Consider the following 20,225-nt stretch of genomic DNA (forward strand, 5'->3'; position numbering starts at 1 on the left):
TAACTGTTAATCTTTCAATTAATGGAAGAAAGCTAACTTTTATTTTTTAAAGATTCATAAGCAGCATTGTTCCTTTACCCTTAGATGTTTTATCTTTCAAAACTGGACCGTAGAGTTCATAGAGGAATTTTCATCTATTTCTGATCCAAGAAAGTTAAGCAAGAAAGAGCATTAAGAAGTTGCTATTTTTTGTGGGGGGTGCAGGGTGGGGGGCAGTACCGGTTATTGAACTCAGGGGCAGTGAACCACATCCCCAGCCCTATTTTGTATTTTATTTAGAGACAGGGCTTCCCTGAGTTGCTTAGCACCTCAATTTTGCTGAGGCTGGTTTTGAACTCAAGATTCTCCTGCCTCAGTCTCCTGAGCCGCTGAGATTACAGGTGTGCAGCACCATGCCAAGAAGTTGCTTTTTGAAACATCTTAATACTGTTAGTATATATCATCAAATATTTTAAAGTAGATTCTGACTATAAAATTACATCAAGAGTCACATTTAGTAAGTAGTCAATAGGCTTGTTGCTAACAGTTTGCTACTAGTAAAAAAGTATCCAAGTTTTCAGAATGATAACATCTTTTACAGCACAGTCCATGTATTCCAACTGTGATTGACTTGCCATCTTGTATGTTTTCTTGCATGAGAAAGCCTGAACTAGTTACCTTGCATTTGAAATCTTATAGAAATGTGTTGTATGTATAGCTGTGTGTCATCCACCATTTGTGTTTTTTTGTCTGTGCCTTGGAAAACTTTTAAGCCTTCACTTTGAAGTCTGAACTTGATCCACAGACTAGAGTTGTCTTACACAGTGTCCATGTTCTAAGGCCATATTTTAAGTAGTCAGAGTTTCCTTTGGAAATCCCTTGGGAGGGCTCCACTTTAAAGGCAGGCAGATTCTCAGTCCAATAGAATGTTAGTCCAGTGCAGCTAAATTTTTCTGAATTCTCAATATCACATGATGCCATTGGTATATGTTTAAGAGCCATACGTCTATTTTTTAAGAAAATTATGTTATAGACATCAGAATCCCACTTCAGTAGTGAGTTGCACACACTGAGATCTATAGAAACTATTTAGGAAAAGCAAATCTGTAAATTTATATCCGCTGGTCGTAGAGTAGAATGAATGACAGAATCACCCACTTTCCATACCTCTGTGCCCTCCCTGTCACTACCTCCTCCCCAACAAATGGCCAGATATAAAACTTACATGAGCTCGTGTGTGTGTGTGTGTGTGTGTGTGTGTGTGTTAAGGCCACTCTGTTGTATTCTCTGTTGTATTATTGTGGGCCCAGTAAAGGGGGTTTAAAAAGGAAGGATCCTTAATTAGGATACCTAAACACTTTGGGATATAAAGCTGCTATTAAGTTAATAAAGAAGATATAGCACCCAAAACTCACTTCTGTAGCATCTCTGAACAACTTTACTAGAAAAATACTAAGAAATTGTATGTTTATTATTTTAATGAAAAAAAATTAAAGGGCTTGCAGCTCTTTTGTCTCGTGTAGTTCAGATGATTTCACCCTGTTCTCCTCTACCCGTTCTTAATGTAAAAGAGCTTGTATTGGTTTTTTGGGTGCCACAACTTCTGTTTTGAAAACTAAAGAGGGAAAAAAGAATTCATATGAATATTCTGTTGTGGCATAACAAATCATCATAAGCTTAGCAGTTTAAAATAACATGTTGTTGCCGTGTAGATTGGAAGTCCAGGTGATTTTCAGCCACTTCCTCCACGCAGGGACTCACAGAACTGAAGTCGTGTTGGCCTGGGCAGGGTCCACATCTGAGGCTCAGGCCTCTTCCAGGTTCCTTGCAGTTGTAGAATTCATAGAAACTTGTTTTCTTCAAGTTCAAGGCCAGCAGTTGCTTTTTGTCTCTTTTTTGGTTTGGTTTTGGGGAGTGTTGTGGTTGTTTTGTTCCTGGGAATTGAAACCAGGGATCTTGCACTGAGCCATGTTGGTCCCTGGCCCTTTTTTTTTTTTTTGGTACAGAGAATTTAACCCAGGGTTGCTTAACCACTGAGCCACATTCCCAGCCCTTTTTAATATTTTATTTAAAGACAGGGTTTTGCTAAGGTGCTTAGGGCCTTTCTAAGTTGCTGAACTGGCTTTGAACTCACAGTCCTCTTGCCTCTGCCTTACAAGCCACTGGGATTACAGGTGCATGCCACCACACCTGGCTCTTTTTATTTTTTGAGACAGGAGCTCACCAAGTTGCCTAAGGCCCCACTGAGTTGCTGAGAATGACTTTAAACTTGGAATACTCCTGCCTCAACCTCCTGAGTTGCTGAGATTACAGGAGTGCACCACTACATTGGGCTTTGCTTTGTTTTTTTTCCTCAATTCTCATTTAATATGGTTTCTATTACATCCGAAATTGTTTCAGGAAACATTTCTAAGATTTTATTTTTGTAAAGCAAAATTTTTAGAGTTTTAAATTCACAGCAAAACTGAGAAGTAGCAATCTCCCATGTATCCCACCCCACCTGTGCGTGGCCTGCTCCATTATCAACATGGGTTGCAGCAGATGAACCCAAATTATATCTACACGTCACCACCACAGAAGTCCAGAGTGCTCTGTGGCGTTGTCCTCTGTGAGTTTGACCAGTGTGTCATGATGCTATGTGTCTACTGTTGGAGCGTCTTACAGAGACTTCCCTACCTTGGAAGTCTGTGCTCCACCCGTTCATCCATCCCCTGGCAGCCATGGGGCTTTCCAGTGTCTGCCTGCACACATGGCCTTTTCTGTCGTCACATGTTAGAATCACATACCCTGTAGCCTTACAGCCTCCACCTCCCTCACTTGTCACGTTCTTCAGTTCCCTCCAAGGCTTTTCACGGCTTAATAGCTTTTTCTTTTAGTGCTGGATAATGTTGCATGGTGTGAAGTACCACAGTTGATTCCTTCCCTGGCAGCAGAACATCTTGGTTGCTTTCAAGTGTTGGCAATTAATAAAGCTTCTATAAATATCTGTGTGCAGGTTTTGCTTGGAGATAAGTTTTCAGCTCATTTGGGCAAATATCAAGGAGCATGAATCGTATGATAAAAATGTCTTATTCTGTAAGAAACCACGCAACCATCTTCCCAGGTGCCTCTGCTCTTTTGCACTCCCACCAGAAGTGAGGGTTCTTATTGCTTCACATCCTCACCAGCACTTGGTGCTGTTGGTATTCTGGATTTGGGACATTCTAGAGGGACATTTAATGGTATCGCAATGTTTTAATTTATCTGATGACATGATGTGGATCATTTGTTCATGTTTGTTTACCATCTGGTTTGTTTGTTTGGTACTGGGGGATTGAACCCAGGGGCACAGCCCTTTCTATATTTTATTTTGAGAGGTTCTCGCTAAGTTGTTGAGGCTGGCTTTGAACTTGTGATCCTCCTGAGCCACTGGGATTATAGACATGTGCCACCACACCTGGCTCATCTGTGTATCTTTTTTGATGAGGTATTTCTTATAGTCTTTGACCCAGTTTTTACTGTGTTGTTTATTATTGAGTTTTAAGAATTCCTCATGAGTGTTGGTAGAGCCCTTGCCTAGCACATTTAAGGCCCTGAACTCAATCCCCAGCATTGCCAAAAAAAGAAAAAAGGATTTTTTATTTTGTATAACGATCTTTTTTCCCATATGTCTTTTGCAAGTATTTTCTCTCAGTCTGTGGATTGTCTTTTCATTGTCTCAACAGTGTCTTTCAGAGTGGAAGTTTTTAATGAAGTCCTGCTCATCAGTTCTTTGTGTTATGGATTGTGCCGGTGTGTTACATCTGAAGAGTCGTTGCCAAACCCAAGCTCATCTAGATTTTTCTCCTATGTTGCTTTCCAGGAGTTATATAGTTTTGCATTTGTCTGTTTGTTTGTGTGTTTTCTGCAGTGCTGGGGATTGAACCCAGGGCCTTGCACATGCTAGGCAAGCGCTCTACCGCTGAGCCACATCCCCAGGCCCTTCTGATTTTTCTGCCCTATGTGTGTCCACTCGTTCCAGTGCTGTTTGTTGAAAAGGTGTCTCCTGTAGCTCTTCTCCATTGTGTTGCCTCTGCTCCTTTGTGAAAACCAGTTGGTTGTATTTATACCAACTGTCTCTGGGTCTCCATTGTATTCCATTGGTGTATTATCTGTTCTCTCACCAGTAACCCACTGTAGCTTGATTACTCTAGCTTTTTAAAAAAGTCAATATTGAAAGTGGAGTGAGACCAGTCCTTCAACTTTGTTCTTATTCAATACTGTGTTAGCTATTCTGGGTTATTTGTCTCTCCATGTAAACTTTAGTTCCATAGAAACTTTAGTTCCTCCAAAGAAACTTTAGTTTGCTGATGTCTACAAAGTAACCTGCTATGCTATCTTGTGGTTTTGAAGCCCTCACCTGATGAGGTCAGGTCCAGTCAGGATAATCTCTTTTTTTTTTCCCGATACTAGGGGTTGAACCCAGGAAACACGGTCTCACCAAGTTGCTGAGACTGGCTTTGAATTTGCAGTTTTCCTGCCTTGACCTCCCGAGTTGCTGGGATTACAGCTGTGTACCAGTGTACCCAGCCAGAATGATCTCCTTTTCATTAACTCTCTTGAGCTCACCAGAACCTGACAAAATTCCCTTTACCTAATAGCAAAACATGAAGTTGGGACTGGTAACCTTCATATTCACCAGGCTCACCCATACTTAATGGGCAGACATGATATAAGAACATACATACCAGGGAGCTAAATCTTTGGAACCATGTTGGAATTCTGTCTGCCACAAAAATAATGTCACTGAGTACCTACCAAAGTGCGAAACACCATTTGATTAACTCCACCTTCGAGTTAAATGATACCATCCAGGATTTACTTACAAGGAAAGGAAGCCATTTGCATAACTAGTAATTACTAGTGTCAAGATTCTAACTCAGCTCTGGTGGTATTCAGAGCCCAGGTACTTCCTGTTTTGCTGCATTTCCCCATTAAATCCTGTCACTTCCCCTTCCCCTCTGGTGTGTGCACCTGCCTTTCTCTAGGCCACTGTCTTGTCTGCAGGCTGTCATCCTCCTTCCCAGCTCTCTGGCGGCAGCCCCTGGATTGGCCCTCCTGCCTCTGCTCTTGCTGCTCTCTAGTCCATTCTCCACAGTCTTAAAGCACGGCCCCGCCTGTGAAGCTGCCTGCTGCAGACCCGAGACCTGCCCCTCCCACCTCAAGTCCATGCTGTGTAGTAAGGGTCACCGAGCCTCAGTTGGTGATCTCTGCCTGTGCTCTGACGTCATCTCTTGCAGCTGTCTTAGAGTATACCAAGGTTCCCTCTGCCTAGAATGTTTTTTTGTTGAGTTTTGTTTTCTTTCCTCTTTCTTTCTAGTACTGGGGAGTGAATCCAGGGGCTTAGCACAGAGCAGCATCCCCAGTCCTTTTTAGGTTTTACTTTGAGACAGGTTCTTGCTAAGTGGCTTAGGCTGGCCTCAAATTTATGATCTTTCTACCTCAGCCTCCTGTGTAGCTGGGATTACAGACATGTGCCACCATACCCAGTTTGCCTACTTTCTTAGCTGCTCTCCATCTGCCTAGTTCTACCCAGCTCTCAGGTCTAAATTAAATTCCACTTCCCCCAGAAGTCTCCCTTGGCTCCTTGACATGAAGGAGGTCTCCTGTCCTGCCCCCATGGCACCCAATATCTTCCCTATAATAGCGTTGCCTTTTATTAAAATGACATATTTGTCTTTTCTGTTGTATGTCTCATTCTTGGCTCTATCCCGATATCTGGTACATAGTGGATGCTCAGTAAATATTTATCAATGAATAAATGCCAGAGTACTTTAATAGGTAACTTTTTTCTTTTACCTTTGAAATATTTCTTTTTAGTCTCTGCTTTTCCTTCTTTGCCATTACATATCAGAAAAGCTACCCATTTCTCATGTGTTTTATTAAGATCAAATAATTAGTATATGCTATAGGTAAGAGAAGATAGTGGGCCTTAGACTTTAGATTTCCTGCTTTCTACAGTTTATGCTCTTAAGTTCCTGAGGAGATGATCTGAACCTTTAAACTCATACTCTTAATACTTACTGTACCATCACCCTGTTTAATTATTCAGTAAATGCTAGTTTATTTTCTATATAGTTGAATAAAGTCATTTATAAGAGGTATGAGGAGATCCCCTTTCTTCAGTAGGAAAATTGGGATCTAGTATATTGACAAAAAATTGTGATTAATTTTATAAAAGTAGTTTTAGGACCGGGGTTGTGGCTCAGTGGTAGAGCGCTTACCTGGCATGTGTGAGACCCTAGGTTTGATCCTCAGCACCACATATAAATAAATAAAAGATCCATTGACAACTAAACAATAATTTTTTTAAAAAGTAGTTTTAACTTTATGTTACAGCTATAGATAGCTTTGTGAATACGGAGTTAACATTATAGAGCCTTGTATCACATTTGGGAAACCTTGTTAAAATGCCTCTCTTGCAGGTTTTCTAATATGGCAAACGAGTTGTGGAATCTTGTGCTCACATGCTCTCTGATGTTCTCAGTGTTTAGTAGTGACGGATTCAACAGTGGGGAAAGACTTGCAGATGTGTAGATTATTGTACTTTAGTAAATGCTAAGCCTGTAGATAAGCCATTTTTAAAAGATTAGCATAAAAATTTGAAACTCAGTTTTCAATAAATATCCACAATTTTCCAAATAAATGCAATCTCATTCAATGCATTTACTTTGGAAGGTATCCTAGGAATGTTTCCATTCTACAAAATGATTTTAGAATTCCTTTTGGAATTAAAGTCAGAGCCATCACACATGCTTTTCATTGAGCAAGTTATTTTATGGAAACACTGTTTGAGGATGGTTATTTTATGAAAATTACTTTAAGAACTGAGTCAGTCAGGTAAACAGTATGTGATCAAGCTTTATTCAAAACACCATGCAACTCTGAAGTTACGAGACAGGACTGTGGTGTTTGTTAGTTCGGGGTCCTGAATCTAACTCTTAAGGCAAACAAAGGTTCTCAGTAACTTTTTTCATTTCTTTCTTTCTTTTTTTACTATTATTTTTTTTAAATGCAGGATTGAGCCCTGGGTCACTTAACTCACTAAGTTGCTGAGGCTGGCCTTGAACTTGTAACCCTCTGCCTCAGCCTCCTGAGTCTCTGGGATTACAGGTGTGCACCACCAGGCCCAGCTTCGTAACTTTTTTCCTTGGCATCACTGGTGATGAACCAGAAGCCTTTCACATGCTGGACAAGCACTTCCCTCACTGAGCTACAGCCCCAGCCCCGCCCACAGTAGCTTGAAGCATGGAATGTTTATGTCATTACAGGAACTAGAGGACCAAAAAGGATTCTCAGAGAAGGAGAAGGAAAACTAATCATTTTATTTTGATGCTTACAGATGAGGAAAGTTTGATTTTCTTTTCTTTTTCTTTTTTTTTTTTTTTTTTTTTTTTTGAGGAAAGCCATTTTGAAAACATCTCAGTTTGTTAGATTAGGATTATATTATAAAGCGATAATTCTTTGTTTTAAATAATAACATTTTCTGTGAGGAGGCATCTTACCAGCTGAGCACAGTGGAGCACACCTATAATCCCAGTGACTCAAACTAAAGCAGGAGAATTACAAGTTCAAAGCCAGCCTCAGCAATTTAGGCCCTAAGCAACTTAGCAAAACTCTGTCTCAAAAAATAAAAAGGCTGGGGATGTAGCTCAGAGGTAAAACACCCTGGGTTCAGTCCCCAGTACCCAAAAACAAACTAAAAGCATCATATTTTCTTCGGCCCACAGTGCATAACCCTAAGAGTCAGAACTACTCTACACTCCAGTAGTCTTGGACACTAGTTCTTAAAGCTATTCCTCTGAGTTTATTTTTTCTCATCCTCAAAATGAGAGATTTGGACTGATACCTAACCTAATACCCTTTTCTGGATAGGAAAACTTACATTTTTCCCCCCAGTCAATGGAAAGCTGTACAGTGGTAGGTAATAATGTAATCACTTGTCTTCTATAACCTTGCTGAATTGGCTTTGAAAGTTATTTGATGTCATCTGGAAAAGCATGGGTTGCTTGTGGCATTGTCATGGTACAGTGAGGAACAACATGCTTCAGTTGGTACAGAGTAGCAAGTTAACATTAAAGAGTTTTGTCAAGGGGGCTGGAGATACAGCTCAGTGGGTAGAGTGTTTGCCTCACAAGCACAAGGCCCTGGGTTCAATCCTCAGCACTGCAAAAAAAAAAAAAAAAAAAAAAAAGTTTTGTCAAGGACTACCAAAATGTTGTCTTCAATTATTTATTTGCTTCTTACCTTGAACCACAGGAGTATGGACAGTAAAATAATGGTAGACTACAAATGACAGTAAAACAGGATCAGGAAATTTCAGGATTAGAAATCAATATCAGAGAAACAGAAAAAACATAGATTTGGCTCTGATTTTCAAAGATGAGAAAAATAGATACCCCAGGAAAGGTCAAGATTTTCTTAGCACTGAGTTCTATAAGAACTAGCAGTGTGTGATTATAGACATGAAGAGTGAAAGGCTTTAGGAAGAGTTAGCACGGAGCTGCAGCAACCTGGAGAATCTAAAAGTAGGGCAGCATATGACTTTTACCTACTAAAAGTAAAACTGATACTCATCTCCTAAGTGATAAGTAACAGGATTAAAAAGTAATTATCTTGCTAGGCATTGCAGCACATGCCTGTAATCTCAGCTGCTCAAGAGACTGAGGGAGGAGGATTGCAAGTTCAAGACCAACCTGAGCAATTTAGCAAGTCCCTAAGGACTTAGCAAGACCCTGTCCCAAACTGTCCCAAAAATAAATCATAAAAAGGGGGCTGGGGATGTGGCTCAGTGTTAGTGTGCCCCTAAGTTCAATCCTCTGTACCAAAAAAAAAAAAAACATACACACACACACACATATATATACATATATACATATACATATTTATATATATATGTATATATATATGTATATATGTTTGTTTAGGAATACTGTTTAGTAGCATGGACCTTTCCTATGAATGAGAAAGTTTAGGTATCCTTTCTATTTTGTTACCTTAGATTGAATTTAAACTTGAGTTCTAATCAAGTCTTGCCTTATTCTTTTTTCTGTGTGGCACTAGCCAAAAAAGAAGAACATGTCGGCTTACCAAGTATTCTGTAAAGAATATCGTGTAACCATTGTGGCTGACCATCCAGGGATAGGTAAGGACATTTCTGATCTTTAGTTTGTTCACTTTATCTCTGAAGCAGTACAGTTAATTAATTCAGTCAGCAAGCAGCTTCTTCCCATAGTGTTAGAATACCAATCACATTTTTTTCCTCAGATCTGCAGATCACTTCAGATTCTGCCCTATGCCTAAAGATAGAAGCTTTCTATACATACCTCTTAACCTGATAAAATGAGGAACTTTGTAAAATTAAATGTTATAAACTACAATACATATATATGTGCATAAATACACAATTACTTCCATGATCCTATGTCGACCTTTTCCTTAAACTGCCCTTGGGTGTAGAGTTACAATGAGGTGACTTTGTTATGTTGTTCCTGTTTGTGTCTATATTAGAAGTCAGTGAAAAGAGAGTACTATGCCACAGACCTCAGACAGGTCACTGAACATCTGCATACCTCACTGACCTTCTGTGTAAAGTGGCTGCCCTGCCCTCCCCTGCCCACTCCATCAGGTTGCTGCAAGGTGCACATGGGTAGGTCTCACAGCCTAAATTTGCCATACAGATAATATCACACTTTTGGACTGCTACAGGAAAATGCTTCTTGGCTTCTGATCTCAGAAATTTGGTAGAAATTTAGCATCTTTTATCAAATTCTATGTAACATATTGTCATCAACCTACCGTGGTTGGTCTTCTATTGCGAAGTTAAATGAAAGGACACCAAAAAGATCCCTAAGGAGCAAACCCCTAGAGAGTAGATGTGTGAGGATTCGAGCCTGTCTCATGGCCACAAGAACACCCCACTTCTTCAGGGAAAGTCAGAAGAAAAGTGACAGGTCTGGTTGGGTTTCCTAAAGGAGCCCAGCATTATTTAAGTGTGGCATTCAAACCCCTTTCCAGTTTTCGCTCCCCTCAGTCTTCTGTTTTGTTAGAGTTAACCCTACTCTGTGTTAAAGTTAACCCTACTCTGTGTTAAAGTTAACCCTACTCTGTGTTAAAGTTAACCCTACTCTGTGTTAAAGTTAACCCTATTCTGTTTTAAAGTTGACCCTATTCTGTGTTAAAGTTAACCCTACTCTGTGTTAGAGTTAACCCTATTCTGTTTTAAAGTTAACCCTATTCTGTGTTAAAGTCAACCCTATTCTGTGTTAAAGTTAACCCTATTCTGTGTTAAAGTTAACTTTATTCAGTGTTAAAGTTAACTCTATTCTGTGTTAAAGTTAACTCTATTCTGTGTTAAAGTTAACCCTATTCTGTGTTAAAGTTAACTCTATTCTGTTTTAAAGTTAACCCTATTCTGTTTTAAAGTTAACTCTATTCTGTGTTAAAGTCAACTCTATTCTGTGTTAAAGTTAACCCTATTCTGTGTTAAAGTTAACCCTACTCTGTGTTAAATTTAACCCTATTCTGTTTTAAAGTTAACCCTATTCTGTTTTAAAGTTAACTCTATTCTGTGTTAAAGTTGACCCTATTCTGTGTTAAAGTTAACCCTATTCTGTGTTAAAGTTAACCCTATTCTGTTTTAAAGTTAACCCTATTCTGTTTTAAAGTTAACCCTATTCTGTTTTAAAGTTAACCCTATTCTGTGTTAAAGTCAACCCTATTCTGTTTTAAAGTTAACCCTATTCTGTTTTAAAGTTAACCCTATTCTGTTTTAAAGTTAACCCTATTCTGTGTTAAAGTCAACCCTATTCTGTGTTAAAGTTAACCCTATTCTGTGTTAAAGTTAACCCTATTCTGTGTTAAAGTTAACCCTATTCTGTTTTGTTAAAGTTAACCCTATTCTGTGTTAAAGTCAACCCTATTCTGTGTTAAAGTTAACCCTATTCTGTTTTAAAGTTAACCCTATTCTGTTTTGTTAAAGTCAACCCTATTCTGTTTTGTTAAAGTCAACCCTATTCTGTGTTAAAGTTAACCCTACTCTGTGTTAAAGTTAACCCTATTCTGTTTTAAAGTTGACCCTATTCTGTTTTAAAGTTAACCCTATTCTGTTTTAAAGTTAACCCTATTCTGTTTTAAAGTTAACCCTATTCTGTGTTAAAGTCAACCCTATTCTGTGTTAAAGTTAACCCTATTCTGTTTTAAAGTTAACCCTATTCTGTTTTGTTAAAGTCAACCCTATTCTGTGTTAAAGTTAACCCTACTCTGTGTTAAATTTAACCCTATTCTGTTTTAAAGTTAACCCTATTCTGTTTTAAAGTTAACTCTATTCTGTGTCAAAGTTGACCCTATTCTGTGTTAAAGTTAACCCTATTCTGTGTTAAAGTTAACCCTATTCTGTTTTAAAGTTGACCCTATTCTGTGTTAAAGTTAACCCTATTCTGTGTTAAAGTTAACCCTATTCTGTTTTGTTAAAGTTAACCCTATTCTGTGTTAAAGTCAACCCTATTCTGTGTTAAAGTTAACCCTACTCTGTGTTAAAGTTAACCCTATTCTGTGTTAAAGTCAACCCTATTCTGTGTTAAAGTTAACCCTATTCTGTGTTAAAGTTAACCCTAATCTGTTTTAAAGTTAACCCTATTCTGTGTTAAAGTTAATCCTATTCTGTTTTAAAGTTGACCCTATTCTGTGTTAAAGTTAACCCTATTCTGTGTTAAAGTTAATCCTATTCTGTTTTAAAGTTGACCCTATTCTGTGTTAAAGTCAACCCTATTCTGTGTTAAAGTTAACCCTATTCTGTTTTAAAGTTAACCCTATTCTGTGTTAAAGTTAATCCTATTCTGTTTTAAAGTTGACCCTATTCTGTGTTAAAGTCAACCCTATTCTGTGTTAAAGTTAACCCTATTCTGTGTTAAAGTTAACCCTATTCTGTTTTAAAGTTAACCCTATTCTGTGTTAAAGTTAACCCTATTCTGTTTTAAAGTTGACCCTATTCTGTGTTAAAGTTAACCCTATTCTGTGTTAAAGTTAACCCTATTCTGTTTTGTTAAAGTTAACCCTATTCTGTGTTAAAGTCAACCCTATTCTGTGTTAAAGTTAACCCTATTCTGTTTTAAAGTTAACCCTATTCTGTTTTGTTAAAGTCAACCCTATTCTGTTTTGTTAAAGTCAACCCTATTCTGTGTTAAAGTTAACCCTACTCTGTGTTAAAGTTAACCCTATTCTGTTTTAAAGTTGACCCTATTCTGTTTTAAAGTTAACCCTATTCTGTTTTAAAGTTAACCCTATTCTGTTTTAAAGTTAACCCTATTCTGTGTTAAAGTTAACCCTATTCTGTTTTAAAGTTAACCCTATTCTGTGTTAAAGTCAACTCTATTCTGTGTTAAAGTTAACCCTATTCTGTTTTAAAGTTGACCCTATTCTGTGTTAAAGTTAACCCTATTCTGTGTTAAAGTTAACCCTATTCTGTTTTAAAGTTGACCCTATTCTGTGTTAAAGTCAACTCTATTCTGTGTTAAAGTTAACCCTATTCTGTTTTAAAGTTGACCCTATTCTGTGTTAAAGTCAACCCTATTCTGTGTTAAAGTTAACCCTATTCTGTTTTAAAGTTAACCCTATTCTGTTTTGTTAAAGTCAACCCTATTCTGTGTTAAAGTTAACCCTACTCTGTGTTAAATTTAACCCTATTCTGTTTTAAAGTTAACCCTATTCTGTTTTAAAGTTAACTCTATTCTGTGTTAAAGTTGACCCTATTCTGTGTTAAAGTTAACCCTATTCTGTGTTAAAGTTAACCCTATTCTGTTTTAAAGTTGACCCTATTCTGTGTTAAAGTTAACCCTATTCTGTGTTAAAGTTAACCCTATTCTGTTTTGTTAAAGTTAACCCTATTCTGTGTTAAAGTCAACCCTATTCTGTGTTAAAGTTAACCCTACTCTGTGTTAAAGTTAACCCTATTCTGTGTTAAAGTCAACCCTATTCTGTGTTAAAGTTAACCCTATTCTGTGTTAAAGTTAACCCTAATCTGTTTTAAAGTTAACCCTATTCTGTGTTAAAGTTAATCCTATTCTGTTTTAAAGTTGACCCTATTCTGTGTTAAAGTTAACCCTATTCTGTGTTAAAGTTAATCCTATTCTGTTTTAAAGTTGACCCTATTCTGTGTTAAAGTCAACCCTATTCTGTGTTAAAGTTAACCCTATTCTGTTTTAAAGTTGACCCTATTCTGTGTTAAAGTTAATCCTATTCTGTTTTAAAGTTGACCCTATTCTGTGTTAAAGTCAACCCTATTCTGTGTTAAAGTTAACCCTATTCTGTGTTAAAGTTAACCCTATTCTGTTTTAAAGTTGACCCTATTCTGTGTTAAAGTTAACCCTATTCTGTGTTAAAGTTAACCCTATTCTGTTTTGTTAAAGTTAACCCTATTCTGTGTTAAAGTCAACCCTATTCTGTGTTAAAGTTAACCCTATTCTGTTTTAAAGTTAACCCTATTCTGTGTTAAAGTCAACTCTATTCTGTGTTAAAGTTAACCCTATTCTGTTTTAAAGTTGACCCTATTCTGTGTTAAAGTTAACCCTATTCTGTGTTAAAGTTAACCCTATTCTGTTTTAAAGTTAACCCTATTCTGTGTTAAAGTCAACCCTATTCTGTGTTAAAGTTAACCCTATTCTGTGTTAAAGTTAACCCTACTCTGTGTTAAAGTTAACCCTATTCTGTTTTGTTAAAGTCAACCCTATTCTGTGTTAAAGTTAACCCTACTCTGTGTTAAAGTTAATCCTATTCTGTTTTAAAGTTGACCCTATTCTGTTTTAAAGTTAACCCTATTCTGTGTTAAAGTCAACCCTATTCTGTGTTAAAGTTAACCCTATTCTGTGTTAAAGTTAACCCTATTCTGTGTTAAAGTTAATCCTATTCTGTTTTAAAGTTGACCCTATTCTGTGTTAAAGTTAACCCTATTCTGTGTTAAAGTTAACCCTATTCTGTGTTAAAGTTAACCCTATTCTGTGTTAAAGTTAACCCTATTCTGTTTTAAAGTTAACCCTATTCTGTGTTAAAGTTAATCCTATTCTGTTTTAAAGTTGACCCTATTCTGTGTTAAAGTTAACCCTATTCTGTTTTGTTAAAGTTAACCCTATTCTGTGTTAAAGTTAACCCTATTCTGTTTTAAAGTTAACCCTATTCTGTGTTAAAGTTAATCCTATTCTGTTTTAAAGTTGACCCTATTCTGTGTTAAAGTTAACCCTATTCTGTTTTGTTAAAGTCAACCCTATTCTGTGTTAAAGTTAACCCTATTCTGTGTTAAAGTCAACCCTATTCTGTTTTAAAGTTAACCCTATTCTGTGTTAAAGTCAACCCTATTCTGTGTTAAAGTTAACCCTATTCTGTTTTAAAGTTGACCCTATTCTGTGTTAAAGTTAACCCTATTCTGTGTTAAAGTTAACCCTATTCTGTTTTAAAGTCAACCCTATTCTGTTTTGTTAAAGTCAACCCTATTCTGTGTTAAAGTTAACCCTATTCTGTTTTAAAGTTGACCCTATTCTGTGTTAAAGTTAACCCTATTCTGTGTTAAAGTCAACCCTATTCTGTGTTAAAGTTAACCCTATTCTGTTTTAAAGTTAACCCTATTCTGTTTTGTTAAAGTCAACCCTATTCTGTTTTAAATTAACCCTATTCTGTTTTAAAGTTAACCCTATTCTGTGTTAAAGTCAACCCTATTCTGTGTTAAAGTTAACCCTATTCTGTTTTAAAGTTGACCCTATTCTGTGTTAAAGTTAACCCTATTCTGTGTTAAAGTTAACCCTATTCTGTTTTGTTAAAGTCAACCCTATTCTGTGTTAAAGTTAACCCTATTCTGTGTTAAAGTTAACCCTATTCTGTTTTAAAGTTAACCCTATTCTGTGTTAAAGTTAACCCTATTCTGTTTTAAAGTTAACCCTATTCTGTGTTAAAGTCAACCCTATTCTGTGTTAAAGTTAACCCTATTCTGTGTTAAAGTTAACCCTACTCTGTGTTAAAGTTAACCCTATTCTGTTTTGTTAAAGTCAACCCTATTCTGTGTTAAAGTTAACCCTATTCTGTGTTAAAGTTAATCCTATTCTGTTTTAAAGTTGACCCTATTCTGTTTTAAAGTTAACCCTATTCTGTGTTAAAGTTAATCCTATTCTGTTTTAAAGTTGACCCTATTCTGTGTTAAAGTTAACCCTATTCTGTGTTAAAGTTAACCCTATTCTGTTTTGTTAAAGTTAACCCTATTCTGTTTTAAAGTTAACCCTATTCTGTGTTAAAGTTAACCCTATTCTGTTTTAAAGTCAACCCCATTCTGTTTTGTTAAAGTCAACCCTATTCTGTGTTAAAGTTAACCCTACTCTGTGTTAAAGTTAACCCTATTCTGTTTTGTTAAAGTTAACCCTATTCTGTGTTAAAGTCAACCCTATTCTGTGTTAAAGTTAACCCTATTCTGTGTTAAAGTTAACCCTATTCTGTGTTAAAGTTAATCCTATTCTGTTTTAAAGTTGACCCTATTCTGTGTTAAAGTTAACCCTATTCTGTGTTAAAGTTAACCCTATTCTGTGTTAAAGTTAACCCTATTCTGTGTTAAAGTTAACCCTATTCTGTTTTAAAGTTAACCCTATTCTGTGTTAAAGTTAATCCTATTCTGTTTTAAAGTTGACCCTATTCTGTGTTAAAGTTAACCCTATTCTGTTTTGTTAAAGTTAACCCTATTCTGTGTTAAAGTTAACCCTATTCTGTTTTAAAGTTAACCCTATTCTGTGTTAAAGTTAATCCTATTCTGTTTTAAAGTTGACCCTATTCTGTGTTAAAGTTAACCCTATTCTGTTTTGTTAAAGTCAACCCTATTCTGTGTTAAAGTTAACCCTATTCTGTGTTAAAGTCAACCCTATTCTGTGTTAAAGTTAACCCTATTCTGTTTTAAAGTTGACCCTATTCTGTGTTAAAGTTAACCCTATTCTGTGTTAAAGTTAACCCTATTCTGTTTTAAAGTCAACCCTATTCTGTTTTGTTAAAGTCAACCCTATTCTGTGTTAAAGTTAACCCTATTCTGTTTTAAAGTTGACCCTATTCTGTGTTAAAGTTGACCCTATTCTGTTTTAAAGTCAACCCTATTCTGTGTTAAAGTTAACCCTATTCTGTGTTAAAGTCAACCCTATTCTGTGTTAAAGTTAACCCTATTCTGTTTTAAAGTTAACCCTATTCTGTGTTAAAGTTGACCCTATTCTGTGTTAAAGTCGACCCTATTCTGTGTTAAAGTCGACCCTATTCTGTGTTAAAGTTAACTCTATTCTGTTTTGATTTCTTTCTTTCAACTCTTATGCCAGATTTTGGAGAACTTAGTAAAAAACTGGCTGAGGTATGGAAGCAATTGCCAGAAAAGGACAAATTGGTAAGTATACTTTCTTATAAACATATTTTTCTTTGCCTTTTGCCTTCCCAAATGTAGTTCTCCCAAAACCATCCAGCCACACATTGTAGGAAAAAAATCACAAATTCATGGAAAACGATTTAGCAGGGGGCACTGGCAGTGCTGGTATCAAGTTACTCCAGGTAAGCAGTTAGCTAAAGGGAGGTGATGTTTTTTAACTTTATTCAATTTTTTTCCCAAAAAATTTTACACTGGGCCAGGCACAGTGGCACACAACTATAATACCAGCAGCTTGGGAGGCTGAGACAGAAGGATCGTGAGTTCAAAGCCAGCCTCAGCAAGTTAGTGAGGCCCTGTCTCTAAATTACAAAACAGGACCGGGGGTGTGTCTGAGTGGTTAAGCACCCCTGGGTTCAATCCCAGCACTGAAGAGCTCTCCGCTACAAGCACCGTGGTTGGCCATGGTCTGAGAACCGAGGAGCCTCATCCTCAGACAGGAATGCCCTTAGCCATGTCCCCATCCTCATCAGGCAGCTCAGAAGGCCTTAGTAAATTCATGTCCGAGTCGTGCACAGTCACTTTCCAGTTGGGTGATCCGTAGGTGGTATGGGAACAGGAATTGCTGTCTCACTGTAAAGTACAACTCTCCAGATGAAACAGTTGATTTTCACCCAGATAAATTAACCTTTAGTTGCTGTTTTCCTTGACATTTTTGTCCTATTGGTATTGTCAACCAGGTGACAGGAAATATTTAAACACCTGGACACTACACAGAACCACAGGTTTACAAGTTGGTAGTGAAATTTGACCATTAGCACTGAGGGACATTTATGATTCTCCACATAAATATCAATACAGTCAACAGTCCAAGGCCAGTTCAGTGGCACTCAGCTTAAAGGTTAGCATGAACCCCCACTTTCCCCTCCACTGTTACCCCTCTTCTTTTTGTTCCACCATGACTGCTTTCCATTTTACTTTTTTGTCCTTTTAATTTATTTTAATCTGTTGGACACTGATCTGATTGCAGATTTGGAAACAAAAAGCTCAGTATCTGCAGCACAAACAGAACAAAGCAGAAGCTACAACTGTGAAAAGAAAGGCATCCAGCTCAGAAGGTCCCATGAAGGTCAAAGGTAGCACCCACTCCCCTTCCCGCTTTTAATTCTTTTCTCTACAGTGATGTGAATTTTGCTCCCTTACCAGGAAATTGTGAAAGCAGCTTTTACTAGAAGCAGACCTTTATACCCAGGTATTATTACTGAATAGTACAGGCAGAGGAGAAAAAAAAGATGTTCAGTTTCAGAAAATGTACATCAAAGGTTTGCAAACTTTTCTCTAAAGGCCAGAAAGAAAGTAAATATAGGCCTCATGTGCAGTGTGCATTCTCTTGTCACATAGTCTTGGTTTTTTCTCCAACTCTTTCTAAATGTGAAATTGTTTTTAACTTCCAAGTCACACAAAAAGTGGTTGTGGGCTAGATTTAGTCCACAGGCCATAGTTTTGCTATAGTTGATATGATTCATAAAAAGGCAAAACCAGGAGTCATGTTTTTGTGGTGTTCTAGACTGTAGGCAAATTTTATCTCTAATTTCATCCCTCTGTTCTCAGCTGCTTCTGTGGGAGTACTATCACCCCAAAAGAAGTCCCCACCTACCACCATGCTGTTACCAGCTTCACCAGCCAAAGCCCCTGAGACAGAGCCCATCGATGTTGCAGCTCATCTTCAGCTGTTGGGAGAGTCTCTCAGCCTCATTGGGCACCGCCTGCAGGAGACTGAGGTGAGCACAGCCCTTGGTAGAAGGACTCGGGTTGGGTACAGCGATTGTATACACCCATCATTTTCGCCTTCATTCACAGTTCCAGGTACTCAGGATACAGTAAAAAGAAGACATGGTGGTAATAGAAGCATCCAGAAACATGGAATCCACCTGTGTCTCCATACTAATATCATGCAGTTGAAACAGTGGCACAAAAAGAAGTTAGATATCCTTTAGCTGATTTTTATTCTTCAAAAATGTTATGTAAAAGATGAGTGCAAATCCATAGACATTTATCATTAGTAACTTCTAAAGGAGTTTGAATTTTTCCGTGCATTTGCGGTAAAGATCTGAGTAGACAGACTGCATTGTAAAGGGAATTAAGACTTCCTCTTCTTTGAAAATAGGTAGCAAATTGGGAAGTCATGGTTCCCAAGCTCTTTGTTACTGTGCACTTGAATTATACAGTGCTATGTGCTCAAGGGAGATTTTTTCTTTTTTTTTTTTTTTTTTTTTATGTGGAACATTTTTTTTTTTTTTTTTTATTGTAAACAAATGGGATACATGTTGTTTCTCTGTTTGTACATGGCGTACAGGCATACCATTTGTATGATCATAAATTTACATAGGGTAATGTTGTTTGATTCATTCTGTTATTTTTTCCCTTCCCCCCACCCCTCCCACCCCTCTTTACCCTCTATACAGCCCTTCCTTCCTCCATACTTGCCCCCCTCCCTAACCCTAACTCTAACCCTAACACTAACCCTTCCCTCCCCGCCCTCAAGGGAGATTTTTGTCCTTTTAAGCTAAATTTCAGAATCACTTAGCCTGTGAGGCTGCTGTGCTCCATCCGCATCTCACCATTCTGCCTGCTGGCTAGTGCAGTAGCACAGCAGTCCATCTTTCAGTTCCAGGAAGACATTTCTGCAACGGACTCTAAGCTACTAACGCCACTCCTAAGATACAAAATCAGTGCAGGAAATAAAGCTGATCACTTGCTTCTATGTGGGAGTGGAATTATTATTCAATAAATAAATGCCAAAGGCCACAAGAGATGAAACTGTATCTGAGTTCTAGTTCTTTGGCTAATTTCTAAGAATTCAGCAGGTATCAAAATAACCTGAGCACTCTCATGGAGACTTATATATGTGAATAGTTGGAGGGATTTCCAGAATATATTCTCTGGTGCTCATTTATGTTTTTCATATTTAATCATTCTTATGTTTCCTAAAAAGCTAGAAGTAAAAGTGGTTTTGTTTTTTTTTTTGTTTTGTTTTGTTTTTTGCAGTGCTAGGGATCGAACCCAGGGCCTTGTGCTTGCAAGACAAGCACTCTACCAACTGCGCTATCTCCCCAGCCCAAAGTGGTTTGTTTTGAGCACCTTCCATATTCCAGGTTTTCCCAGGTAATTCCACTTAGTTTAGCAGATATTTGTTGAATACCTAGGCATTCTTCCAAGAACTTGGGGAGTAGAAAATCTAAATAGCACAGTATGCCAGTCATCAGGAAACTTATAGTACAATTGGAAAGAGAATATTTACATAATCAACCAATTGAAACGGGTTGGGGATTTAGCTCAGTGACAGAGTGCTTCCCTAGCACGGCGAAAGGCCCCCCTGAGTTCAGTCATCGGCCCTAAAAAAAAAAAGTGAGGAAAAAAAGTCCAAAAGAAAACAAAGTAACAAACTGAAACAAACTACCTTCTATGAAGTGTTGCTATGAAAGTTGTATACCCAGCACAGTGGTCCCTACCTGTGGGGGATATGTTCTAAGACCCCTGAGGATTCCTGAAACTGTGGATGGTACCAACAGCCGGATGACTGAGGTGCCTGCTGAGTGTAGTAACAAGTGGGCGGTGTACACAGTGCGGATACTCAACAAATGGTTGGTTCACACCCTGGGCAGGACTGAGTGGAACACAGATGTCATCATACTATTCAGAACGACCTGAATCAAAAACTTATGAATTGTTTTGGGGTTTGTTTGTTTTGGCTTTGCCTTTTGTTGTTTGTTTGCTCTGGTTTTGGTTTTGGTTTGCAGTACTGGTGAACCCAGGGCCTTATGCAAACTGGGCAAGTGGTCTACCACTGAGCCCTGAT

At 37.7% G+C, this 20,225-nt stretch overlaps 1 protein-coding gene across 5 annotated transcripts in view; it reads left to right on the forward strand.

The window, feature by feature from the left end:
- HMGXB4 (HMG-box containing 4) overlaps positions 1 to 20,225 on the forward strand; it is a 39,168-nt gene that overhangs the window by 13,103 nt on the left and 5,840 nt on the right. For 3 of the 5 annotated variants that reach the window (XM_079142232.1, XM_079142235.1, XM_079142236.1), the window contains 4 exons: positions 9,061 to 9,142; positions 16,326 to 16,390; positions 17,397 to 17,502; positions 17,978 to 18,147. In XM_079142232.1, coding sequence (XP_078998358.1) covers positions 9,061 to 9,142; positions 16,326 to 16,390; positions 17,397 to 17,502; positions 17,978 to 18,147 — 423 coding nt within the window. The remainder of the gene's footprint in view (positions 1 to 9,060; positions 9,143 to 16,325; positions 16,391 to 17,396; positions 17,503 to 17,977; positions 18,148 to 20,225) is intronic. The other 2 variants (XM_079142233.1, XM_079142234.1) reach the window with 2 other exon arrangements.

Source organism: Sciurus vulgaris (genome assembly GCF_902686455.1).
Source record: "Sciurus vulgaris genome assembly, chromosome: 5".
Classification (NCBI taxonomy): Eukaryota; Metazoa; Chordata; class Mammalia; order Rodentia; family Sciuridae; genus Sciurus; species Sciurus vulgaris.